At 43.8% G+C, this 27593-nt stretch overlaps 1 protein-coding gene across 1 annotated transcript; it reads left to right on the top strand.

Moving 5' to 3' along the window:
• Window positions 1–367: 367 nt before the first annotated feature.
• On the top strand, window positions 368–27415 carry ETFA (electron transfer flavoprotein subunit alpha). Its single transcript, XM_065733588.1, has 12 exons — window positions 368–418; window positions 5828–5977; window positions 7739–7820; window positions 7911–7993; window positions 9594–9693; window positions 10714–10824; window positions 12591–12692; window positions 13107–13175; window positions 14145–14227; window positions 22890–22955; window positions 26176–26256; window positions 27094–27415. The coding sequence occupies exons 1-12, from the start codon at window positions 383–385 to the stop codon at window positions 27130–27132; spliced, it is 1002 nt and encodes a 333-aa protein (XP_065589660.1). The 5' UTR covers window positions 368–382; the 3' UTR covers window positions 27133–27415.
• The last annotated feature ends 178 nt before the right edge of the window (window positions 27416–27593 follow it).

The following is a 27593-nucleotide window of genomic DNA, read 5'->3' as shown; positions in this document are numbered from 1 at the left end:
GGCGTTCAGGTGGAGGTGGGCTTAACTGCGAGGCTCTCGCTCCGTGTTGTAGCGTTTCACCACGCGATGCCTTTCGAACGAACGTAACGCTGCTCGCTCAATGGAGGCACGGAGCAGCGCTGACCTTTGCGGCTTTAACGAATAGAAAGCGCTCGCGATGGAGAGGCAGCGGGGCAGGCAGCGCTGCCGGTACCGGAGCACTGCCCCTCAGCCACCGCCCCATTCCCGGCGCGGCGCTTCAAACCGTCCCGCCGCCTAGATGGGGGCGCCGCCCGGCGCTTCCCATTGGCCCCGCGCCGCAGCCAATCAGGAGGCGGTGCGGCGCGGCGCGGCGCGGCGGCTCTCGCGAGATCTGCGTGGGGCGGAGCGGGGCGGCGCAGCCATGTTGCGGGCGGCGGCGCGCGGTGCGCGGAAGGCGGTGAGTGCGGGCGGGGGGAGCGCGGTGCGGGACACGAGGGGCGGCCCCGCGCGATCTGGGCCCGCGTGGACGGCCCGAGGGGCACTGGGGCGGCGGTGTCTGTGGGACGCGGCGTCCGCGGGCTTTGCTGTTCGCCGTTGACCTTCGTTCACGCTGCCTCGCGGTGCACGGTGAGCTGTGGGGCCGCTCCTGAGCGACGGAGCGGCTCTCGGGTCACAGCTGTCGCAATCGCGTTGATCCGTCGGCCCTGGGCCTAATGGAGCAAAGGTCTTCGCTCAGGAGGCGTGCAGCAGCTGTGTCAGTAACGTGCTGTCCTAGCGGGCCGCTGCTGCCCGGGCAGGCTGAGCCAGCTCGTTGTTTTCCAGCCACCTGCACGTGAAGTTGTGCATTCGCGCGGTCTGTTACTGACTTCGCGTGGCTTTGCAGTCTGCAGGAGGAGGGAATGGTTTCCTGCTGAAGTACTCGGGTTTTTAAGGCACGCAGAGTAAGTCTGCCTACAGAGAAATGGGGTTTGAGGGGTCTGTGAAGTATCAGCTGTGAGGAGAGGGTGGAGTTGTATCTCTCAGTCCTCCTTTCATTAAGATACACAAGTTCACAAGTACAGAAAGAGTTGGTGCAGATGTGGCAGTGAGCCATTTCACTGGTCCGTACCCATAAAATAATAATAGTAGGCTTAAATTACAGGAAAGATGCTTGGGAAGAGCGAAGATAGGCAGTAAGAAATCATTTCTAGTGGAAAGCATAATAAAGTTTTGTAATCTTTCGCCTAAGAGTCATTGGAATGTGCTGGTGCCAAATGAGATGTGTGCTGGAACTATCACAGATGCAGTTGCTTGTCATCTGATGGCAAATAGCTCTGTGTGGGCTACTGAAGCACCAACCTGCAATGGTATTCAACTCTGCTCATCAGAATTGTCTTGCATGCTTTCTTACCTCTGCAGAATAACAGATTACATATCCCCTTAAAATTATTCTTCCTCATCTTTTTTTTTTTGCCCTTGTAAACAAGTGTTTGTCTCTTCAGTGTTTTCCCCTCTTCCTCACATGACATCACACAGCAGTTTGAGGCCATCATCTTTTAAGTCTGTGCCCAGTTGTCATTCAGCTCATCATTTGGTTTCTCTTGATTTGTTCAGAGCTCACAACTCCCTGATGTTTCTGAAAGCAGTACATTTTATTTCATATATATGTACCTGTGTGTGCATGTATGTTGTGATGGTCATATGGGTATTTATTTTTGTTTTTAGCCTGAGGTAATTCAGGTAAATGGGTTTAATAGTCTGGAGTGCTCCAGCAAATGATGACCTTCAGGAAGAGCACTGGGTAGGCTGTGAGAATGCTTTGTATCTGTCCTTCAGCTGTCCTTGGTGGCTCTGTAGCTGCCTTTTTACCATGCTCCTTTATGTTGAGGTTACTTTCAGTAGCTTAGTCTGTATTTACCAGCAGCTTGGTTGCTTTGATTTTTTTTTTTATTAACAGTTTGAGTGGGGTGCATCTGGGGAAGCTTCTTCTGTACTACATCTTTCTTTTGCTCCTTCAGTTCTTTTGTAATCACGGCTTGATGATAATTCCTAAATCAATTTTCAAGCGTTTCCTTAATTTCTTTTATTGTTCTCTTATTGCAGTTACAGCTCTTTCTTTTCAGCTCAAGTGTCTTCAGTGCCGCTTTTGCAGTTAGTGTTTCCTGGAGTGTGGTAGCTGTGTCTCAGACCTCTGCTGTAGCCAGATGGTCACAGATGCTCTACAAGTATAAACGTTATTGCCAGGTCTCCCTCACTGTATCGAGCTTGCCATTTATTTATTTAAGTTTTGCAGCTATGAGACTGTCTTTTAATTGAATTAGGCATTATTTTGTCATACAGGAATGCAGCCGCCCCAAACCTTTGCCTATTGAGTCTACTTTTGGGATTTCTTTTACCAGTATTAACGGGTCTGTGTGAGATACCTGATCCCTATTAAGCAATTTGAAGATGTCATTTTCTGGCTAGTTTGCTCTTACAGCTAAGAAAGTGCTGTCTGTAGATTGAGTGTGGGCAGTTCGCTGTTGACTCATCAGTCCTACCAAGCAGCAAGGAGAGATTTATGATGCTCCTGTTGATGATATTTTAGCTATTAGTACACGTTTTATAGTATATAAGCACTAAATTCATATTTTAGAAGTGCTGGACCTCTGTGCAATGTATGGGTGATCTGAAAGACCATTTGATCGCTGCGAGGAGGCTGTGAAGCTTTTGACATGGTCCTGCACCACGTCTTTATCTCTGAATTGGAGAAGGTTTGAAGGTGGGGCTATTTGGTGGTTGAGTGGTCACAGCCAGAGGGCTGTTGTCAGTGGCTTGATGCCTGGGTGGAGGCTGGTGATGAGTGGTGTCCCCCTAAAATGGGTGTGTTTTAGGACTGGTGCTCTTCAGCACCTTCATAAATGGCATGGATGATGGCATCGAGGGCACCTACAGCAAGTTTGCTGATGGCATTGAGCTGAGTGGTGTAGTTGATAGGAAAGAAGGAAGGGATGTCATCCAGAGGGACCTGGGAAGGCTTGGAAAGTGGGCCCACGTGAACCTAGTGAGGTTCAGTAAGTCCAAATGTGAGGTGTTGTGCTTGGGTCAGGACGATCCCAGATGTGCAGGCTGAGAAGAACTCATTGACAGCATTGAAGTAGAGACGGGTAGTTCCAAGTTCCATGTTAGGAAGACATTTGTTACTTGGAGGGTGATGAGGCAATGGGGCTGGGTGCCCCATCCCTGGTGGTGCCAGGCCCAGGTTGAGTGCAGCCCTGGGCAGTCTGATCTGGCGGGTGGCAGCTGTGCTCACAGCTGGAGGTGGAGCTGGATGTTCTTGAAGATCCCCTCCAACCTCAGCTGTTCTGTGATTCTGCGATCACCTGGGCAGATTGAATGAGCACCGTGTGGCTCCTTGGCCTTAGGCTTGGGTTTGTCTGTGCGTGTGCAGCAGGTGCATTGCAGATCTGTAATGTTTGGCTGGGACAGGAGTGGTGAGTAGTGCTGGTTGTGTGCACCGAGTCTGGAATTTCTGGGATCGTTCTTAAGGTTTTTGCATTCAGCTTGGAAATCGCTGCTGGGTTTCTCAAGTGAGGAGCAGAAAGATGCCGTGGTATGACTTGAGAAGATCATTTCAGTGCATCCCTTGGGCCTGTGAGTGACTGATAGGGTGTGCACTGCACATTTGGGTTAATCCCACTATCTTTCAGACATCTGGAAGCCAGAGGGCAGGTTTGCTGTACCTGGAGGAGGATGAGCTGAAAACTCCAGTTGTTTTTCCTTCATAGGTATTCATTTTACTGTAGTCTGAATCGCTGTCTGGAGTTGCCCCTGGAAAGGTGGTGTGGATGTTTCCAGTGCAGAGGGAGCGTGGGTTCCTGGCTTCCATCCATGTCTAAAGCTAGACAGAATAAATTCCCTGTCCTACTGTCATGTGATTACTGTCACTTGTCTTCAAGGTCTGCTGGTGTGCTTGTGAGAAGACACTTAATTCCCCAGGTCCGTAGAATGTTTAATTGTAATTGATTTCTTTGGATGGACTGATTCTCCAGAGCTTGCTTTCTGTGGCACAAGAGCTGGGTGCTGTCCCATCTCAAAGCGTTGCTGTCAATAGCTTTGTTGTTGTGTAATGGTTACTTGTGCTTTTCATAGCCTTGCTGCCAGCTGGCTAGGTTTATGTGTAACCTTCCCACTTTATCCGGGCTTGAAAACAAACATCCTGATGGAGAACCAGGTGGAGAATCATCAGTGAGCAACTGGAGCAGCTCAGTGAGGCAGATCCATGGTTATTTGGATGCATTAACATCTTACTGCAGATCTGCAGAGCTGAGGATCATGTGTGACTGAATTTAACCTCTGCTTTTATGCCAGATTCTGCTTTGTTTTGGTTTGCTTTTAGTTGTTTTCAAAAGCGATTTTATGTGTACTTGTACATTCAAATCCAGGCTCATGAGTAAAAATCCCGGATGAACCGGTAAGATTCCTACAAGATCTAGAATGGAAGATTTAATTTATTTTTAAACTGGCCTTATTTAGAGAAGAGTTAAGTGTGTTTTTAAGATGTGTGCTGCTTTGAGCTGCACCAGGCTTTTATTAAAGTTTTTACAGAGTCTCTTTCTCTCTTTGGGCCATGCCCCTGAAAGATTCTCCACTTTACGCTGTGACACAACTGTAAGTCATTGAAAAAGGGAGCTATTTGCCACAAAAGCATGGATTTATTCTTCAAACGGTGACTAAATCTCCAAACTTTTATTGCAAACAGTATTTGAAGCATAATCAAAAATATTCTGTCTGATCTATATTGGCAATAAATGTTTTGTTACTGGTTCAGTTGTCCTTAGAATCTTTAATCATAACAAGTAGCTTTAAGCATAGGAGATGAAATGTAGAGAGTACTTCTACAAGAATCCGTATTGTTTTAATCAAGATGACAAATTGTGGTCCTTATTAAGTGGAAATATACCTTTTTATTTGTATCTTTATCCTAAGAGTAGTTGCAGAGAAGCCCTCGGGTTGGCTTTTTCTGCATGAAGTCCATCATGTTTTGCTGTCGGTGTGTTCCATATTGCATTGATCGTAACTCGAGTTTTGATTTAGGATAACAAATGCTTGAAAAAACACTGTTCCCCTCCCTGTTTTTTCCCTGCCTTATTGTTAGCCTGGACAGTGAGTTGGTGGAAACGATTATTTAGGCACCATTAAACTGTGGTGGTAGCCTAAGTGGTCAATAACATGTTGTGAGGGAAAATAGGTTATCTACAGTCAAACTTGGTGCTGTTCAGCTGGTTCTGTCAGTGTGGTTGTAGGCTGGGAGCCTTTGATGCATTTTGCCATCCTTCTGCTACCTACAGTTTTGTCCTTGTGGATGACTGATTACAACAAAGTGAGTTCTGTGGAGAGACTGGCTAAAACGTATGGGGAAATAAATGACAATTAGCTGCTTCTTTCTCTTGATTTCCTGGGATCTTAGTCTCACTTGTCTCATCCTCATGAGGATTTCAGTCTACAGCCACCAAAAATCTCAATGTTGTGTTCGTGTTGAATTATGTTTGCTCTTAAAGGCATGAAGTTCAGTTGATCAGCTGAGCTTGAATGTGACTTACTAGGAATTTCTTCTTAAGGCTGTTTGGTGTTTTCCTGTGAAGGTTTTAGTTAGAAAGCTGTGTGTTGCAGCTATGCTGGAGTCAACCAAGTTTGTACATTTCTTATCATTATTAAACAGTACAAAGTGTATTCTGACTTCTTAATAAAAGTGATCTAGGTTTGGTCTGTCTTGCTGGACAGCAGCAGCTGACATCAGTATAGCTGACAGCTTTCTGTAAAGCACTGAATGCTCTTAGGAACTTTTTTTTTATTATTATTATTTAAATGCACAGTACCCAACTCCTCTCTCTTTCTCTCTTTGAAGGCATTGCTGCTGCACCGGTGTCAGAGTACTCTGGTCATAGCAGAACACAACAATGAGACCCTTACCCCCATTACACTCAATGCAGTCACTGCTGCAAAACGCCTCGGAGGTGAAGTTTCCTGTTTGGTTGCTGGGACCAGTTGTGACAAGGTAGGAAATCCTTTTTCCACTTGAATGAATTAATGAACACACTGGAGTTGTGTGTGGTAGCATCTTGTCTAGCTTGAAAAATAATCCAGCAAAGAGGAACTGTGCCATGAATTGCTAATCTACAGGAAATGTGCTGCACTTGAGCTGCTTCTCTTCTGAAGTGGAAATGTGGGTATTGTTTTCATTTCACGAGAGTGAATATCAATATAAGCTGTTACAAGTTAAGCAAGCACATTTTTATAAGACTGTAGGACAGTTAACTCTTAAAACAATATTCCACATAAAGTTTGAAAGGTAAATATTGCAGTGCTGAGAACTTGGGGGGGAAAAAAAACCTTACATCGTGCAGAGAGAGACTGGCAGAAATGAAATGGCACGTGAGGTGAGGTTTCTGAGTGTCTGCCCTTCACTGCTTAGCTGCTGGTAGTGTAGCAGGAGTGTCTGCAATCTGAAAATCCAAAATTAGTGTTTCTTGACTTAATTAAATAGCTCACATCTAAAGGATGAGCTGTTTGTGTATTAGCCCTTGTACTGTTAGTCTCACCTCTGTGAAGTGCAAAAGCTGGGCATTAGTATGTAAGAGGCACTCTTACTCCAGCATGATGTAGTCTGACACGAGCAAGAAAAGTAAGGATAATTATGCCCAATTTTTATTATACTAGGGTATTGCTTATGTTATTCTGAAGGGGCCACGTGCTGTCTTGTGCAGGAGACGTGTTGGTGGCAGCTCATTCACAAGAACCTGAACAAACCTCTCCCAATGTTTCTGATTCTAGACTGAGCCTCAAGGTTGAGATCTGTGATTTCCTTTTCCTTTGGTTTTTTTTTTTTTGGTACTTGTTCAGTAGAACAATGGTTGGGAATGTTCCATTTGTTTGGAGCTCAGTGCTAAAGTAAGTGGTGTCCATTTGGCAATATATGTCATGCTGGGGAAAAAGTTCTTCACAGAAAGCACAATTGATTATTATTTTTTTAAGCTTTATAAGAGTCCAAGTTAGTGGGACAAAAGAGCCAGATACTTGGATATTCTGCAGCAGCTGTTGTGGGATATTTGTTTGTTTCCTTGTGTTAAATGTTAAGGGTAAAGCTGATTCTCAGCAAACTTGGTAAAACTACATGAGTTCGGGGGTGATGCATGTGGCCTCCAGACATTGCTGTCAGTCTTTTCTCTGATCTGCAACAGCCCTTTCATCGTTTAAACTTCACTTCTGCAAATAAAAAGGACAAAACTGCATAAAGATAGCATTGAAAATATACATCACATCAACAAGCAGTCAGCTGCAAAGGGCTGCTGCTGAAGGCTGGACAAAGACTGTACATTTTTATTTGCATGGTATACCTCTGCAAGTAGATATTGAGCAATGTAAAAAGAAGATAGGATTGTTTTCTTTGATTATGGTAGAATGCTTAGTAATTATCTTTAAATGAGATTGTTATTGGCTGTTGTAATAAAAATGAGATCTCTTGTACGGGGCAATCTTTGCTAGGTTTGTGTTGCTTTGTAGTTCTCTTATTCCCAAAATGGGTTCTCACTGCCCTGTCAGGAGCTGTGCTGTGAGTCAGAAGATCTGCAGCTCATTCTTTGTCCTAATTCTGAAATGACGTGCTTTTGTGTTCCAGTTTGAACTCATCTGTAGGCTGTGAGCAGTTTGCATTAGGGGCTGTCTCCTGCTGTCTGTGGTGCTTGCCAGCTCTACGTTTGGTTGAAGCCTCCACATGCTGTTATAATGTGACCTAATAACAATTTGTGTGTACTCACAGGTAGCACAAGAGCTCAGCAAAGTGTCGGGTGTTGCAAAAGTTCTCGTGGCTCAGCATGATGCATACAAGGGATTTCTAGCAGGTGAGACTCGTTCTTATCTGCTAACAGAACGAGCAGTATTGTTCTGTGACTGACAGTACAATAGCTGTATATTTGTATTTTTATTCTCAGAGGAGCTGACTCCCTTGGTTTTGGAAACTCAGAAACAATTCAAGTACACCCACATTTGTGCCGGAGCATCTGCCTTTGGGAAGGTAAGTAAATCAAAATGCATCAAAAAGTTCTTGCAGAAAAGAGACACTTTTATATGTGTGCCTGAGAAGAGGGTGTTCACATCAGCCCTGGACAATTGAGAGCTTCCAAAAAACATGACAGCAGTGCACTGAAGAAGCCACCAGCTGCTTTTGAGTTCTTTTATGGGCTGACTTGAACTAAGGGGCAGCAGAGAGGCTCTTCAGCAGTAGCAGCTAATCTTATTTGCATAAGGCAAAGTGCATGAAGAGTGTAATAACCCCAGATACTTAAAGATATCTGAAAGCGTTATGAAAATGCAGTAATTGGAGATGAAAACCTGGTAAACTGGCTTTGGTGACTTTTGTTTCACTTCTAGTATTACCAGGATTGTTGTGTGATTTGTATGTTGAAATGAAAGTGTGCAGACCTTTCAGCAGCAAGTTCTTTTTTTTTTGGGGGGGGGTCACATCTGAGCTATAGGTTGTGATTGGAATGTCTGTAAACATATACAGATAATACAGATCCAAGTTCTGCTCTTTTTTTAATGAAGAAAATACAATTTTTCAGAACTTTTTAAAGAATATGTGCTTAAAAATGTGCTTAAATATATGGAGGGCTGTAGCACTGACAATCTGGTGATGCTGCAGTGCAGTTGAATCAGACAAAAAGGACACTTGAGAAATCTTGCCAGGGTGGAATGAATAATAATGTGAACCTCCCTTCTATTTTTACTTCCAATCAATATCAATCCATATAGTTGTAATTTTGCTGAGAGAAATCCTTACGTGCCCTAGTCTTAATCATTTTATTTTGCATTTATTTGTGATCTGCAGTGGCTTGGTAGAGGTTAATATCTTGCTTTAAAGTTTATGCTCCCATCATTGAGCAGTGCTTTTCTAGAGGAGTGAATCAGTGCCTGTTGTCATAGCAGTAAGGATGACCAAACTGGGCTCCGGTGCACCAGGCTGGGAGAGGGAGAGAAAGCAAGTAAAGCTCTTGCTGTCCTTAATTTCTCAATGCCTTATGTTGCTCTTTATATCCTCCTTCAAATTCCCAAAGGTGCTGATAATTCTCTAGAGCTAATTTCAGAATAGGGGAATATATGTTCTAATATTGATTTTTAAACAGTAATTTTTCTGGCTTTTTTTTTTTGCAGGGAGAGTAGATTTTTTTTTTTTTTCTTCTGCTGCTGTCTCTGATGAATGCCTTCCAGAATGCTTTTTGTTTTTCTTTTTTCTTGAAGCACTGTTATAAGAACTCAGCCATCCATAATTGTCAATTTTCCGAGTAAATTGCATCTATATTCAGTTCTAAATTATTGAAGCAAATAAGCCTCCTAATTTAAGATATTCAATTAGGGGATTACTTACCGTAAGCTTCATAATATTTCTAATGTTGTTACGGTGCTGGGTTCTTATTTGTCTGCTGAAGCTGTGTGAGCAGTCCTGCAGGCATGTAACAGTTGTATGTGCCTTAATTGCAAGCTGCAGTCTGTGAACTTAAAATCAGGTCAGCAAACGTTTCTTTCTTTAATGTGTGCCTTTCACCTTATTTCCTTTGTGTTTTCTCGTGTGCAGATACCAGCATTTATGTTGCTGACTTTTAATCTTTAACTCGTAGAATCTTATTCCCAGAGTGGCTGCTAAACTTGATGTTGCTCCTGTTTCTGACATCATTGAGATTAAATCACCGAACACTTTTGTCAGAACTATCTATGCAGGTGAGTGATGACAACAGGTATGCAGTGCTCATGCAGTAAGGTACCTAATACTGGTGACTTTTTTGTAGTCCAGTTGTTAGAACACTGGAATATGTTAGGAATTTTCACCTTACAGTCTGAATTGCTTAAAAATCCCATGTAATGCTGTCTTAGTGAGAATCTGAGCAATTCTGGTAATTTTGGTGCTGTAGGATTTTAGATGGAAGCCAGTTCGTTCACTTTAATTAGTAGAATTCAATATCCTTTATACGTACTCAATTTCTTTGTTTAATGTATTTCTGATTTGATTTTGTAAAACATAAAACATCAAGTTAATTGTCTGACATTATTTAATATGACTTCCATTAGCTCTGATCTGAGCTGCCACGGGGTTATTTTCTCTGATTATGAAGACATTGCACTGATTATTTATAATATTTAATTGATATAATTTGTAATTCTTTTAGCAGTCTTTTTTTGGTAACTCTTTTCTGTCCCTGTGTTTCAATTCAGAGAGGGACTCACTAGCTTGAGTTTCTTAATGCTACTATACAAAACTGTAACATGCACACTGAGGTGGTATTTGTTTGCTATGATTTTGTTTGCTAGTACCTGGTGCTGTGGCACTTCTTGAGTGTAATTTTCTCTGCAGCCTTCATTGTGAAATTAGTATCTTATATAATTATTGAGAAAAAAACATGAACTCATATAGCAATATAATACAACAGTATGATAGATTGACTTTGAATTTTAGATCCTTCTTATGTTTCAGAATGATGCTTTCAAAGGTGTTTTTTTTCTCTCACGAAATGTAAAAGCCTTCGTAAGGGATGATTTAAATGCACTGTATCCCTTAAAAATGAAGCAGTTTTTACTGTACTGCAGAAAGATGGAGTTAAAAGTAAATTAGAATATTGGAAGTGAACACCTACGGAGTGCCTTGGTTCCCAGCTCTGATCATCTGTAAGAGTTTTGTTTTTGGCAGGAACTTGATCTCATGTGTGTCATGTCTTCTGTAAAAACGTGACTGTTGTTCACTAGGAAATGTTCTTTGCACGGTCCAATGTGATGAAGCCATCAAAGTGTTTTCTGTACGGGGAACTTCTTTTGAGGCCGCGCCAACGAGTGGTGGCAGTGCCAGCGTGGAGAAAGGTGGGCATCTCATGTCATGTTTTGTCACTCAGTGTGAGAGCTAGGTTTTCTTGCTGCAGGCTGATGTTTTGCACAAGTATTTGTCAAAACAAGTTGATAATAATTCAGTAATCTTAGCTTTTCCCTTTTAAATATTGGTACCTGCTTTTGTTGGGGTTTTTTTGTTGGTTGTTGTCTGCTAGGGGAAGATACAGGTTGTCATTTCAGTTGCTGCTTAAACCTCATTCATAGCAATCTTGGAAGTTTTCCTTATTTGAAACTAGAGCTGTTTGAATAGCTGGGTTGGGTTTCACAGCAGAACTGGGCACAAGTTGCAGTTGCTGTTAGTCCGCAGCTCTGCTTGGATCGGTCATATTTCAGTTGAGATAGGTCATTGTAGCATTGAGCTAAATTAGTGGTAGTCACAGTTGGATTGAGAACACTCCATCATTATTTTGTATCACTTTAAAGGGTTATTTTAATGAAATCTCTGTAGCTTGGATCCTACAGAAATCTGCAGTCTCAGAATCATGAAATGGTTTAGGTTGGAAAGGACCTCTGGAGCCCCTCTGCTCAGGCAGGGACACTGGAGCAGGTTCACCAGGACTGTGTCCAACCAGGTTTTGAAAACCTCCACAGGTGGAAACTGGCAACAGCCACTCTGGGCTGCCTGTCCCAGGGTTTGATCACCTCTGCTGATTTTCAGTTTGGGCCTTTTTATGACGGTACTGTAAGTCCAGCAGAAGCAATCATTAGTAATGTGCTGTGTGTCCCCACGTCATCTTCACAGCTCTCACCTTTGTCTGGGAGGCATGAGTATGTGCCCCAGAACCATTGTGTGTCTCCTGACTCGCCTAGAAGTTCGTGCTGCTTGATGCTGGTCATGGCACAGTTTACGAGGGCTGCTCCGAAAGTAATACCTCCTATGTGGTGGTGTTGGCCTACAATGTCAGAAGCAGATGCTGGTGGTGTGACAGTAGAGGTTGAACCTCCCCACCAATATTCTGTTAGATGTTGTTGCCACGTGACAGAAGGCAGCAGAGGGGCACTCCAGCAGAATGGCACCTGGCGTGGAAGTGCATATGAAGCAAAAGGGTGGAACTGAAATCCTCCGTGTGGTAAAAGTGGCACTCATTGATACTCACTGATGCTGAAAGTTTTTGGGCACCGTGCAGTGGATGTGGGCACAGTGAGGGGTGAGTGGCGCATTATGGCAGTGCCAACAGTGGGAGCAGATTGCTTCTGCTTTTGCTGGTTTTCATGAGTGCAGCATAAAGACTCTTGTTTATTGCTGGTGAAATGACACAGCTAGTGGTGGTGAAAATCATACGTTGAGAAAGAGTGTTGTAACTGGGAGTTTGCTCTACGAAATAGCGTTACTGTGTGCTTTGTAGCTGCTGTAATTTCCAAGGAAATATATAGGAGGTGTTACTTTCGGAGCAACCTACATAGTTGGCTTGATTGCCTGTCTTTTAAAAGACCATGGTTATTATGCTGGGTTGATATGAGTATGTTATTTATACAGCAGACCTTCATTTAGTGGAGCTTGATGTATATGAGAAGACAGTTTATGAAGTTTTTCATGGTGTAGGGTAAATAACCACAAGTAATAAGGCAGGCTTGTAACTCAGAAGCATAGAGCAACTATTTGTGGCAATTAAAATCTTGTGGAAGAGCTAGTTCTACAGTAAACTTTTGCATGAACTTTAAAACTGAACTGTGAAAGGTTGAAAGCACGTACTTTATCCTTTTTCTTGTGGATGCTTTTCTTAACCTGATGAAAACAGTGACCCCTCCACCACCTGTTGGTCTGTCAGAATGGATCGAGCAGAAGTTGTCAAAAAGTGACCGACCTGAGCTTACCAGTGCCAGAGTGGTTGTGTCAGGTGGTAAGTAGTATGCTGTTGTGCATTTCTGTTACAGTGCAGCTCAACTAAGTGATACTTTGTGCATACAGAAAAATAATAAAAGCCCGTAGTCATATCCTGTTACAGAGCGATGCCTAAAGCCAGCAGGGGGAGCACGAAAATCCTATCTACCTGAATTCAAAGGAGGAGCTTGATGATGCTATTCAACAGTGAGAGTGGTGGTGTAATATTTATCACGGAGGAAAGAGCCAGGTCTCAAAATGCTAAATACTATTTAATTGCATATCCAAAAATAACCAATGCAGACACAGCTCCGTGCCTTTGCAAACACAGATAATACAGGATAATACTGTTTATAATAGCACAGCACGTGTAACAAAAAATCCTAGAGCATGTTGTTCTCTTTCTTAATCATTTTTTTTCTTAACCTTTAAGGAAGAGGTTTAAAGAGTGGTGAAAATTTTAAGTTGCTCTATGATCTTGCGGACCAATTGAACGCTGCAGGTAAACTCATTTCCCCCTTCTTTTTAGTGCTGGTTATTTTTAAAAAGATCACATTAAAAGCAGTGCTCATCTTAAGTCTTTTATTTTCTTATCTCTATCAAATTCATTGTTAAAAGCCTGTTAATTTAGTTATTGACTAAGCTTTGGTTTGTCCACGTGGTCAGTTGTATTTTAAATGTCAGGACAGGAAGCAAAATGGTAAACTGTTGTATTCCTTGTCCTTCCCAAGTGCCCAGAGCACAAGCTCACAAACAGAAATTGAAACCATTGACGTATGAATTAGATACTGCTTTTCAGAGTCACAGTTCTTAGGTTTGAGTGGTACTCGTTTTGCCCTGCTTTTCCTTTCGTTGGAGAAAACCAACTGGGTACAGTGCTTCAGCAAAATATTCTACGTGAAGGTTGGGGGAGGAGGAGCTGTTGTGCTAATGTGTTTTAACTACATTAGCTTTAGATTTTACATTTAGTAATAAACAGAATTTTTCCATGAGTGGCTTTAGCTTCACCAATTAAATCTCTACGTGGCGTTTTCAAGCTTAGTTTGATATTTTCCTTTACTGTGTCTGACCTCTGAACTTGACAGCAAAATTAGATGGCACATGTGTTCTGTTAAAACTTGGTGGAACGTTATGGGAAGGCATATATGGGAAAATCCTCTTTTGACAAAGCAACAAGAAGAAATAATGGAAATATGCCAGACTGAAATCCTCAGATTTAAATACATGGCTCTTTGGTGCTGGGAGCAAGGATTTCCTGTTGCTTATGGAGTGCATTAGCATTGAGTATTTGGGAAGTTTCTGCCAGTGTTATGGAGAAGGATTACTTTAAGAGCTCTTTAGAGGGAAGTTTCTAAATATGTGCCCATAGTGTGTGGGACTCTTCAGTAAAATGCATGTGCTTTTATGGTGGTATGCATTTGAGTTGCTAATGTTTTAAAAGAAAACACTGGAACTATTTTCTTTCAACTAGTTGGAGCTTCCCGTGCAGCTGTAGATGCTGGCTTTGTTCCTAATGACATGCAAGTTGGACAGACGGGTAAAATAGTAGCACCAGTAAGTATGGAAATATAGTTCATAAGAGAACTGTGGTGTTTCCTAGTATACATGTCCCTTCAAAGCCATGAACTGAGTCTCTGCTGAACCTAGCAAGAAAATGTATGTGTGTCTGGCATGATACAATCACTTAAACATCCATTTGCAAGATCTGCAGCAGCAAACTGTGATGTAAGGCTCCACTTCAGAGCAATTGGAAGTATTCTGCAGACGTGTTTGATAGAGGTTTTGCATGCTAGATTTTCTTACAGTGGCCTCTGCTAATTTTTTTTAGTTTTGACAGCCATCATCGATGAGGCAAAAGCTGTCACGACCAACATAAAGTTTAAATCATATTGGTTTGTGACTTGGTCTCTGGATAACCTTTTTACAGGTAGTCCAGATGATCATTTATTTTAAGTTTTGATAACTGTTAATTTCATTGTTACATTAAATTCTAAGCAAAGTCTTTGTACAGGATAAAAATGCAAGGCACTTTAGACAGAAATAATCTGCAAGTTGGCTGCTGTGTAGTGGGATACCAAGAGCTGCATACTCTAATAAGTATCTTAATTTTGGAGAGTAATCTGCAGTAATTCTCTTCTGCTTTGCATCTGGGTATCACAGGGGAGTGGTTTCTGTCCCCGTGTGTCTTTTTGGATCAGTGAAGAAGTGGCTTGTTCTTCTGTAGAAATCTAAGTCTTATTTCTGTTGTTCCTTACGAGCCAGTGAAATGTGGAGAAATGGATACACAGATAAAGCACACTTGAGCATTTGTAAAGCAGGAAGGTGCAAATGGAGCTCATCTCAGAGTGGGATAGAATGTACATTAGTGTGTCCTGAAATGAGGAGATGGTGAGTGGCCAACAACGTGGGTATCTTACCAGATGTGTGTGTTGAGCTCTATAACCAAGTAAGCACGCAGTCCTGCAGTAAGTCTGTTGTCAGTTCTTCCTGCTGGCTTTTCTTTTTGCCTCTCAGCTCTTCTGTCTTGAAACACGAATAGAGGTTCTTGCCGGTTTCTTTTGGGTAAGTCCTCATCAAGGTGGAGGCCTTCTGGTGTATCATCATGTATCACCCTTCAGCCCTGCTCAAGGGCTAAATGGAGGCATTTCTGGGCACGCTATCATTAAGCTGTAAGGCCCAGGGAAGTATGCTGTATGTCATTTAACTGCATGTTTTGAAAGGGCATGAGTCTGAATGTCCTTAGTTTTTCATTACCTAAATTTCCACTATTAAAAGGGGAAACACCAGTGTGAATGTAGCTCAGCTGTGGGTTACGTGCATCAAGCTCGTTGGTGGGCATTCTTTCTAGAGCTGAAGGCACCTAAACAGTTATGCTGAAATTTAAAGGAAGGCTCATTTTTGGTGAAGAAATGATGCTAAAGCTTACTACAGATAGATCACAGCAACATGTGAAAGTCATAAGAATATACAGCCACATCATAGAGCCATGCAGTGTTGTCAGAAACCTCCCTGATTAACCAATGGGTATTTTACTATTGTGTCAATAAATAATCCTAACTGTTGCAGCAGATCCCTGCCAGCTGTTTGATGCATTACTCTCATCTTACCATATCCTTAATAAATATTGAGCAGTGAGTTATCTGAAGTACTGGAAATGACACGCTCCATGTTTCCAATTGTTGGTATTTCCTGTAGGTAGAAATACCTGCAGGGACAGATTACAATGGCTTGGAAGTGTGATAATGGAATGTGGTAATGGAAGTGCAAATTGTTGAATGGAATAATTATTTTTTCAGTGTGAGGAGCCAGTATCATAATTGTGAGATTTAAAGCTCCACCATCTTGACTTCACATTCCTAATGTTCCTTCAGTCTTTTTGGCTCTTTAGCTGGAATATCATTCTGTGCAGTGGAAGAGAGTTCACTTGAAGTAGAACGAAGCTCTCATGGTCCTCTGGAGGTTTTATGGGCTGTGGTACCAATCCTTTAGAAAGTGAGTGCTTCCTCTTCCTGAGAAAACTCGTGGTGTTTTATCTGGAAAACTGCAAAGCAGCTTGGTCTGTTGATCAGTTGTATTAGCTGAGTCCTGAGATTGTGTGGTTAGTTTTGATTTCTGATGTACACCTCTGCCTGGGCACGTGGGTTTTTAGCAGGGAAAGAATCTTGGATACGAGGAATGGTTGGAGTTAGAGATGTGCTTGCTCTCTGCTGCAGCTGTTAGTTTCTGTTGGGAAAGTATCTCAGTGCATGCTCGTGCTCTTCTATTAATAGCCTCTGGCCCAGTCTCAGTGGAGGACTGGAATGCATTGTTTTTGTAGGACTGGAAATGGGTCATTTTTGAGCCCAGGGAGGGAGAAGGGTTAGTTAGGAATTCAGGAGGAGGGGAGGTGCTTCTGCTGCTGCTTTTTGCCCATGAGTGTGTGCAGAGTGCTTCTGGTGTGATCGCTGGTGAAGGAGGTAATCATCTATGAGATGTGCTTATTTCTTCCCTTCTGCTTTTTGGGGGGAATTTGGTGAAGGAAGAGTAATTTTGGTTGTTGGCCCTTCAAGTCATTCCATAACAGGCTTCAGTTTTTAAGAGTGCAGTTCTGATACTGTAACACAGGACGTGAGCAGCTCGCAGCTGCTGTCTTGAAGTGCTCACTTTTTAATGAACAAACTGTCAGTAAGGAAACACTGCAGGTCGTTTTGCTTCAAGTATTGAAAGAATGCAGTTAATTAAGGAGGGGAGTGTCACCATCTTTCTGTTTGAGACTTAGTCCTTTCACAGTACATTTCCACTTCCAAAATAGCCACAAATCTCTAAGCTACTTCTTGTTCACGGTGGGATTTATGCTTTCTGTTCTTGGGCTTGCCTGTATTTTTGTTGATATTTCTTCGATATAGTTTTATTGCAGCTCCTAAAGTGTTGACCATATTAGTTTTGGTTCTGTTAATAGCTTCTGCTTGGTTTAACCTGTTGATTTTAGATGTTTGCAGCTCTCTGAGTATTTGGCCTTATGAAAAGGGAAGGCTGATGTGCATTATCTGGTGAGATGGAAATAAGGATGTTTCAGCATAGGTGAATGTACTAAATGATAAAGTATTACTTTGTTAGAAAAAACAGGATATTCAGTGACTTGAAACAGTGACAAGCATTTCAAGAGTGTGCTTTTTAAAGATGAGAAACCAGTTGTTTTCCCCTATTTCTAATATGCACGAGTTCTGCATACAAAAGAAAATGGAGTTCTCAGCTTCAGCTCTGCATGCAGTTTCTAGCAAAGAAAAAAGAATCTCGTAAGGTTGTGCAGCTTAGTTTGGGATGAAGATCTCCTTCCTGTGAATGCCTTCCTATTAAGCATTAGTACATGGAGTTAAATTCTCCCTTCAGCTTTCAGAGATGAGATCGTAATGGGATCCTCTGTCTTTCAGCTTTTTTTTTTTCCTCCAGAAAGCATTGCTGTTTGAGGCTGTTATCCTCTGGACTTCTGAAGGAGCTTCTGCTCTCTGGAAGTGCATCCTTGTAGTTTACTCTCTTCAGTGTTTCACATCAGTGCCCTTTCGAGGTTCAGTTCTATGACTGCTTCATCTTTCCTTACAGGTGTCCTAGCTGGCAGTAAGTAAACCAGACCATTCTTTCATAGTTATGGGAGTAAAGGTGTCCATCCAGGGTTAGCCATTAGTGGACCAGGACTGGATGGTTTCACTTTCTTTCACTGTCTCAGGCTTTTGGCAAGGAGGATGCAGTGCAGAGGGGCCCTCAGCCAGGCAGAGATCTGTTCAGTTAGGTGTTCACTTCCAGTTGTCATATTACTTTCAAAGCTGGACACTGTGTACTGTTCCAGGAAGAGGTAATGAGATGGAAAAGCTGGGAAGGCAGGAGTGAGGAAATGCATGATGGAGTAACGAGGGTACCAGGTGAGGTGATTGTGTAGAAATGTGGTGTGATTGCACAGAATGCAGTTGCATTTGGGCACTGTGCTGAGGATCCTCAGGTGAGGGAGGCACGTGGTAGGAATTGAGTGTCGGTGTAGTTCTGATACGATCACTGGGAGAAAACTTGCTGATCCACTGAGCTTCAGTGCTCGTGCTCAGGATTCATGCCAGAATGCTCTCCTTGGTTGTTGCAAGTTTCAGGAACATGGAGAGGGAGGTAGAGTTACAACTTAGTGTGTTATGTTAGGTGGAAAATGTTGGAGTGGGAGGAAATGTCAGGTGGGGAAAAGCTGAATAGCAAGGGAGCATTTCCTGGCAGTGAGGTGCACAAAGCCTCAGAATGCTCTCCCACAAAGCAGTGGGAATCTCTTTCCACTTCTCTTACAGAGTGCTGGGATGCCTTCTGAGCTCTTGTATACTCCAACATCTTAGAAGGCAGACCTATCCTGTACAGTGAGTGGCATTTTAGCATTTGATAGTCACCTTGCTTTGGGAGTAGCTGGAAGGGGGAAGGCAGAATCATGTTATTGACGTTATTCCTGTATTTCTTTTTTGGTTGCTTTGCTGCCAAAGGAGTTCACCTAGCCAGATGTTGTTCTCTTTGGAAACTAAGAGTGACATAGGGTTTTGTTGCTTAGCAGGTAGGTACGAGCTCCTTCCAGTGTGGGGAAACTGAAGCAAGGAGTGTTTTATTCCAGTTTTTATCTTCCTTTCTGGTCTTGGACTCTTTCATAAAATCTCTAACAGTAGAATGAACAGACTCATTCTTTGAGGCTCATGAAAAGCATAGTCCCCATCATCCTGCTTGTACTGACTTATCCTAGCTTTGAAAAGATGTTCCTTACTTCCTGATCAGTTGCATGTGGAAGTTTCTGCACTGAGATGTGCAATACATTATTTACATTATTTAGTTTCTCACACCTTCAGCTAGCTTCTTGGTGGGAATGTGTTATTTGTGCACTGAATTTGTTTGGCATTAGTAGACCAGCAGGTGCAGGGTGGGCAGTGTAAATAGCTGAGGCTGCTGGGGAGTGAGCAGGTGGGAGGAACATTGGGAAGATGCACGGGGCTTGGGAGAGTGCTGGTGGAATATCTCATAATTCACTCGTGTTGAGAAGTAGCTTTATAGGGGCAAACTTTGTATGCAGCTGGGACTGAATTTACAGACTACCTTTCTCTGACTTGCTAAAAAGCCAAGGATTGACAACCCCTTTCATCCTGCATTATCCAGTGTAGCTTTTAACTCCAAGGAAACTATGTTCACAAATTGATGCACTGCTCCTTGGGGGTTGGTGCCGAAACATTAAATTGTACTAAAATATTCATATGTGAGTGCATTTAGCTGAAAGCAATTGATGTGCTTTTCCCTAGAGAGCAAAAAGAAATTGCTGTACGGCCCTGCACTCCAGCAGACACCCTAACCACGTTTATGAGTAATTACATAGCTTGTCTCATCAGAGGAACTTGCAGTGAAGAAGAGCTGGGATGCAGTTTAGTAATGTGTCCTTCTTGAATGGGGTGTATTCAGCAGCATCACTGCTGAGTGCTGGGTGTCTTTTGATGCACAGTGTGATATATGAGAACTTGAGTCAAGCCAGCACACGCTTTATTCCAGTTACGTTTGGAGTCGTGTAAAATAGTTTTGTATGGAATCACATAAGATTATGTTTTGTTGGGTTAATAATGGGAAGGAATCTCTTGTATGGAGCAGTTCTTACAGTGGCTTCTAACTCCTTTGTCCCTTCACTCTTGTAAAGGAAATAAAATGTCTGAGCTGCCTTTAAAAAGAGGACATGTGCCAGAGGAGCTTATCAGGCCGGCTTGTTTAAATGCATGCCACTGATAGGGTGATCAGCTGATGTACACTGCAGGTTTTCAGTGCAATTCAAAGGCTGACATAAAAATCTATAGCAGCTGACAGCCCTCTTGCAGAGAAACTGCCTCCTCTCATGTAGCACCTGTGAAAGATGCACTGTCGTACCCTACAGCGTTCACAATCACTGTAAGTTGCAGCTAAAAACTGTACTTGTCATTCTCTTTCACAGATGTAGCTCCAACTGCCTCAGGGTGGCCTAAGGCGTTTTAAAACATTCTCATCAGGAAAAATGGAGTAATGTTATATGCCACCAGAAGTGGGGATTTGGAGGATGGCTGAGGGAGGATTTGTTCGTGTAAATGGTTAACGTAGGATGACTCCCCCTACAAGATGCACTGGGGTCGTGTTTGTGAGAGTTTGTGGAAGGAAAAAACCCACAAAGCAGTGCTACATTAATAATTCATATGGCAAATGAGAAGTTGGGTTCTTGATTTGGAATCTTGCCTTTGATATAGGCAAGACCTTTCGAGCCCTGGCTTCCAGTAGTGCCCCATGGATGCTGTGTGGCAGGACACAGGCAAGCACTGCTGCTGTGTGCTGGTTTGCTGGCACAGTCAGCTTTGTCCACTGTTGTGGAGAAGCTTAAGGGTATGTTGTGTGCTGATACTTCTGCCTTCACACGGTCTTGTTGCTGGCTCAATAAGCTTTTTCTGCAGCAGCATGTATTCACTGCAGGTATTTCCTAGTTGTGCTTCCCTGCCTTCTGCTCCAGATGCTTTTGGGCTGTTTGTTCCCTGGCATGTGCCTCCCAAAGATGAGCCCTGAGGAGCCGAGGTCTTCTTCCAGCCCCTGTTGTAATGGCCTTGTGTTGGTAACTGGAGTCCCACTGCCCTGTGGCTGCTCCGCGGCACTGCTCTGCTCTCCACATTCCTTCCCTTTTTTCTCTGTAGCACCTGGAGCTGCAGTCCTGGCTTGGGACTGTGAGTGCTTCTGCAGCAGAAGTGTTGGGGCTCAGCTTAAGCTGTAATAGAGGTCAGTATTTTCAAAACAAGGGGATTATCCTGAGAGGAACTGAAAGAGGTCCGAATTTTGGAGGCCTTCTTGACCTCTCTGAATTTTTACTTGCGTTTTTTCCTTGGAGGGATCTGAACAGTCCCAAACCTTTATCTTTCAAGTCTCGTGTGTTGTTTTCCTCTTGATAAATTGTGGGATTTAAACTAAGATTTAAGCCATTGCTTGTGTTGTTAGGGAGCGTACTGTTACGTGTTACCTGTGGGTGCTGCAAGGCAGAGAGCAGGCCAGTTGTTATGGCCATAGCCAAGAGCACAGAACCTACAAGGGCACAGCTTAAAGTCTTGGTGAAGGCTTTTTAGATGAGCCTGGTGATTTATAAATGTCTTTTTAATGAAACATCTTTGTCTTACCCTGATATTTGAGTAGATATACGTAGGCATCTGGCTCCTGGTGAGCTGGATTCTTTCCAAGGATTGAACCTTACGATGTTAAGCAGTGGTAAGAGAATCTGGTAGTCTGGATGACTGGCATTTAATGAATTGCTCTAAAAAAAAATCATATTACAGTAATGTGCTTTTAAAAAGAGCTTATATTTAAGGCTATATGATGTTAGAGTAATTTCTTCCGTAACATCTGTTCTTTAATTTGGTATAATTAAAATATTGCATTCTTACTATGAGGTCTTACATGTACATATTACATTACAGTGCAGCTGTGGTTAAAGTGAGTTGAGCTCCAGTACCCAGTCCACGCACTGAGAAGCAGTGGAGGCTCAGAAATCGAGTCTCTTCAGCAGCTGTGGTGCTTTGGTGCAGATACGCAGACCAGATTCTGTGCTTCAGTTTCAAAGCAAACCGTTCTAACAGGAAATGCTTTGTTCCTGCTGTCTGCAGATGTCTGTAACATTTAGTTGTCGAGGCAGATAACTTGTGTAGAAAAGCATGGGACATTCTTTATTGACCTGTTCCTGCTGAAGAGCTAACGTGAGAGGTGCAGTCTGTAGGTAAGTCAGAAAGCAGTCATCTTTTTTCTGCAGCTGATATGGCAGCACGTGTAGGAAATGCAGCCTGCCTTCTGTCTGTGTTGGGACACCTTCATTTCCAGCCCTTCTGGAGTTGGTGACTGTCCTACAGCTGTGCCTTAGCCTGCCACCTTAAAATCCACCTAACTGTAATGTACATCTTAAGCTGTGTAGGAACAAGATCTTTTTTCTCCCACTTACTCTCTCTTAACTCCAAAAAAACCTTCTTGATTTTGGTTTGTGTGTTCTTAAATGCAAGCTGCAATTCTGCTGTGAATTAATGTCAGTGCAGAGCGATTTGCTTATAAATCTTCACTGCTTTAAGGCTCTTTGGAGATGCCAGATTGGCAGTCTCGGAGTGTAATGATTTCCTGCATGGTGTGGTGCCTACCTGAGCACCTCTTTGCTCACCCACCGCAGGAGCTGGCAGGGAGAAGAGCTTTAGTGGAAACTGTGGGAGCCCACTTCGGTGCCTGAAATACTTCACCCTGCCTTACAGGAAACTTTTTAAAGGCTTAAGCACCTGAATTCCAGCTTTGTGCATCCTGTCTCACCCTAGGGCAGACACGGAGGCCTCAGACCAGGAATTGTAGTTTTCAGGAACCGCATCGTCCGTTTGTAGGTGATCTCACTCAGTGTTTGTTTTGGCCATCTCTAGGGTCATGAGTAGCACTGATTGCCCTCTCCTCTGTCTGAACAGTGCCTTACATTTGATGCAGATCTCCATTTTATTTTTCTAACCTGCCTTTGCCAGACACTCCTTTGGGATTCTCCTTTTACAGTTGCACTGCATCCCAAAGTGGGAAAGGGAACCAATCATGAGCCACGTTCAATACAGACAACTGCTGTCGTGTAAAAACTGCTGTATGTAATTGATCTTGAGCAGGGCTTGTGAGAGCTGACCAAAACTCTCGTGGGTACCAACAGTGTGTCCTTTTTCTTTTCTTCTAGGAACTCTACATTGCTGTGGGAATATCAGGAGCAATCCAGCACTTGGCCGGGATGAAGGACAGCAAGGTATGTGTAGAGATGGGTGTGCTGGAATAGATTTTTGAGGAAGGAGGTGAGTTTACTTCTTTGCTTCTCATCAGCACTTCAGTGAATGGACCATTTTTCCCAACATTATGATGGTCATTTTGTTTAAAGCATGCCTCGACAAGCCTTGCCAGGGTGGGACACCCAGCACAGGGGAACAACTACTGCACTAAAGCCTGAGGGATTAAATAAAAGCTAATTCTGTTATTTCTTAAAAGAACAGCAACAAAAAGACACTCAACACATGCCTGAATTCTATACAATAGATGCATTTGCATTTATTTCAGGGTATGACATATTAATTCATGCGTAACAATGTGTAATTTGAATTATGAACTTAGTATTCCATAAAGTAAAAGATGTCTCTGACATTCCTGCATTTAGCCATTCAAATGGAAACCTATTATAAAATGACAGTAAAACTTTAAAAGGTTTAACTCCTTGGTTGCTGAAGCAAATAATCTGAAGCTGAAATTGCCAGTTTGGTCCACAGTGCAGTGTTTGGGAAGGAGAGCAGGATTCCTGGCTGAATCCTGCTGTCAGGTGCCAGGTATTTTAAAAACAAATAACACAAAGCTGTGCTGCGTCCTGCTGAGGAGGTGCAGAGAAAAAGGTGTAATTTGTTTTCCTATTTCCAGGGAGCTTTTCAGAAGCTCTGATGGGTTGGGTTCTGCTTTCTGGCAGCCAGAAATTTGAGCAGCTTGTAAAACTATCACAGACCAGGGAAAAAAGTGTGCACAACTTTGAAGACAGTTCCCTAAAGTCACCTTCTGTTTGAGCAGTGGTTGACTGCAGTGAGCTCATGTGACTGTGTATCCTCATGAGCCAACCCACGGTGGTAGGGTGCTCCACACTTCTTTTTAGTCCCTTTTGCACATGTTACTTAAACCAGATGCTCCTGGCAGATATCTGGGTGCAGCAGCCTTTTTTGGGCCTCACCCTTCTAAAACAGATGCAAGCTGTACTTGCTGTAGTTGATGCAGCTGAGGAAGAAAAATTAAGGATCATTGATGGGCAGAACTGAAGGTCACTACTGAGAAGGGAGATAGAGGTGTGAATAATGGCATCTGTAGCAGTGTGTTCTTAGTGGAAACAGGGTCACTGCAGCCTGTCCTGCTTGCTGTGCAGCAACAGGGAGATACTTTGATAGGAAATATTTTTGATATTTTGATATGTTTTGTAGCAATGAAGAAGGAGGAACGTGCTTACGTTTAATTTCACCCGGAGATAACAGTTCTTCTGTTGCAAAGAAATTTGTACTTTGTGTTTTAATGTGTTTGAAATGCATTCTGCTTCCTTCTAGCCAAAGAGTGCAGGTGTTGAAGATCCCATTTGTACAAACAAAAGAGATATGCAGGCATGGGAACTGTCCCTGGATTGTCCCCCATCTTCCCATTGGCACTGTGAACTTGCACACTTCAGGCTGTGCTTTCCAAAGTATTCTGGTGCTTTCTGCAGAGTGAAGCAAATAACTTACTTGTTGTTGTACAGCAAGGTAGAAAATGCAGCTTTGGAGGGGGGCCTTGCAAGTCCTTGTTGCTTTCCTTGCTTTCATTCCCTCCTGAGGTAGAGATGTAACTTAGAAAAGTTTGTAGCAATTGTTGCAAGCAAAGTGATGCTTTTTCTCCTTACTGCAGACTGTAGGGATGAGGTAGAGAAGCAGATCTTATAAAAAATCCCTTCAGCAAGAGGAGGCAGAGGAGGGCCTGGGCTGCCAGCTACAGCTGAAGGCAGATGCTTTTCAAACGGATGTCGCTGTCAGTGCGACACAGTATTTCCCAGGGAAATCTTCCTGGGCTGTGGGCCTGAACAGGGAAGCACACAGAGCAAAGTCTGCAGGTTTTGTGGCTGGAGGTGTGCTCTGTGGTGAGTTACAGTCCTGCACACCCCTCCCCCGTGCCCGGTGAAGGGCAGGTGCCTGCTGCAGCCATGGCTGCTGTCCTCCTGTCCCTGGGAGCGGCTCTGGGAGCACAGCTGAGGCCTCTTGAATTAATATCCTTGGCTGTCATGACCCAGATTTTGCTTCCTGTGCTGCAGAGCTGTTAGCAAAGGGGTGCATTTGCAAAAGGAGCAACAGAAATAAAAACAAAAGGAAAAAGTTTGGGAGGAACGCGTGGGGAGCAGGTAGTGCGGGTGTGCCTGCAGGTCTGTGCTCAGGAGCTGGTGGGAGGGCTCTGCTGTAGGTACTGCTGTGCTGCAGAAACCATGTGGTTCTCCTTTAGAGCAACTCATGGCATACAAACGAGCTGTGAAGAAAGGAGGTTTCTGTAGGCTTACAAACATGGGATTTGTGAACTTTTATCTTTTGAGTTATTGCCACTGATGATTGCTCCTGAGCCATTAATTTTGTCAAGGAGTGCATTCGGTGGAGGGAGGAAAGCATATGGGAAACATGAGCTGTGGCTACCTGGGAAGGGCAGGTAGGTGTGCGGAGGAAATGTTGGTTAGAGCTGTCCTGGGGAGTCTGTTGCCTCAAATCTGAGCTGGCATTGGTAGCTCTGAGGTGGAGAGGCAGTGGCAGAGTGCTGTGGTTCAGCCCAATGGTTGCAGGGCTCCTTTCATGAGCTGTCACTCATTTTTAATGCTTTTCATCCTTTATGGAGTTTCCCCATCCTGTTGGAGATTCAGCTTTGGACACCCACGCTTATTTTGTTGGAAACTGTCACAGACATTTACGATGGGATTTACCTTTTATGAAAGAGTTCAAATGGGAGAAGGCATTTTCTGGACCGTTGTGTTGGGATTTAGATCACGTGCATTTTTCTGCTGTGTGACACAATAAATTACGTGGCCTGCTGTAAGTACAGGGGCCTTTGGCAGGGCTCTCTTACACTTATTTTAAGTAGGTGCTGCCTCTGATTTATTTCTGTAATGTTATGGCTTAAATATTGCGGATAATCTGTTGCAGTTTTTTTCCACACTTCTTATTTTCCTGAAGGGAGGAGAGCCCCTGTGGGTACTGTGAGCAAGGAAGGGACTTCCCAGCGATGCACTTTGCTGTTAGGTGTGCTTGGCTCAGAGTTGAGACCCCGGTGATGGTGGGGTGGGGCTTTTAGGGATGGTGGGCTTTGGTTTTTAGAAGTAGAATGAGAAGATGTTTGTTAAATGCTGTGCTCCGTTAGCTTCTGCCCCTAGCAGCCAGGAGAGGTCAGCCTTACACGATAGATCACCGTGCTCACGTGGTGCCTTCCTGTTGTTGCAGACCATTGTTGCTATTAACAAGGATCCAGAAGCTCCAATTTTCCAAGTGGCAGACTACGGGCTGGTGGCAGACTTATTTCAGGTGAGCTTCAACTTGGGCATGGGAGAGAGCGTGCTGGCAGAGGTAATGATGATTTAGGTAATGCAACCTGATGGGGTGTTTGCATTGTTCTGCACAAGGGTTGCCTTTACAACTCTGTGATTTTCAGCCTCCAAGTTGAGCTCCCCCAGGCACTGAGCGGAGAGGGGCGGGTTTCACATCACCCTGCCCCTGTTCACAATTCCTGCACGTGAACTGTGCTGAGAAAAAAACTGCACCTAGGTACAGAAATGTGTTTTTAAGCTTCATAAAGTAAAGTATGAATGCACAGAGTTGGCATTGTCCTCAGCCTGCAGCAGTTCTGCTGCCTGGGCTCGCTGCCTCGCTGATGCTCAGGAGCAGCTGGCACTTTGCTCCTGGAGAAGCACACAGTGCCCCGAGCTGTGTCCAAGTGCCCGCAGCTCACACGTGGGCTGCCTGTGCATGGCAGTGCTGCGAGCTCACTGCAGCTCCATGGAGGCACGGGTGGAAACTCTGCCAGCACTTAATGCCATTGCTGAACTGCTGCCCGCTGGCTCAGCGCTGAGCACGGGCCTTTCTAGTAGGCAGAGACCAAGTCACATTCTGCAGCAACACCGTGTAGGCAATTTCCTTAATAAATTTTGTACGAATGCATTATTTCCACCTAATGGAAATGCAGCGCTCTTAAATAATTAAGAGGCTCTGTTCAGCAGGAGGGAAGTGGGGAGTGCTGTGAGCTGGGGTGACCCGCAGCCCCTGGAGTTGTGTGCTGCGGGGTGATGGGGGTTGGGATCTCTCATGGAAACTCGGTGGGGGTGGAGGGAATGTGGGTGCTTAGCCTGGCACTGTCGTTTGCAGGCAGTGCCTGAGATGACGGAGCTGCTGAAGAAGAAGTGAGCAGCTGCAGTGGGACTGGAGAGTAATGGCAGCACAACCACAAGGTTACTGGAGAGCACTGGTGTCGGTGTATGCTCCTGGTGGGCAGTGTTTGGGATGGGTGGAGGTGGGACGGTGGGGTCAGGTGCAATGGAGGAATAATGACAATAAATGACTGTAGTGGAAAGAGGGGGTGTTACTGTGGGGATTGCTGTTCTGTGTAAGTTTCTTTTTGTGAGTGGCTCTGAGATGGGACACAGAGTTGTGGGTGTTGAGGGGAGAGTGAAGAAGGGACATCAGGTAAAGGAATAACGGTAGGGAAGGGAGAGGTAAAGAAAGGGGGATGGAAGACCAGAACAAGGGAGGCAGGAGGCAGCAGTGGTTGTCAGTGTTTATTCCCAACCTCGCTCCCCTCCCAGCTGTGCTCAGCCTCTGGGCAGGGGACAGGGGGAGCTGGGAGGCCAGGCTGGGAGCAGGCTGGC

The sequence above is a fragment of the Cyrtonyx montezumae genome, unplaced genomic scaffold (genome assembly GCF_038088225.1).
Source record: "Cyrtonyx montezumae isolate F1298 unplaced genomic scaffold, pur_monq_1.0 scaffold_17, whole genome shotgun sequence".
Taxonomy (NCBI): domain Eukaryota; kingdom Metazoa; phylum Chordata; class Aves; order Galliformes; family Odontophoridae; genus Cyrtonyx; species Cyrtonyx montezumae.
The sequence above is the reverse complement of the archived record's forward strand: the minus strand, read 5'-3'. Positions and strand labels throughout refer to the sequence as shown.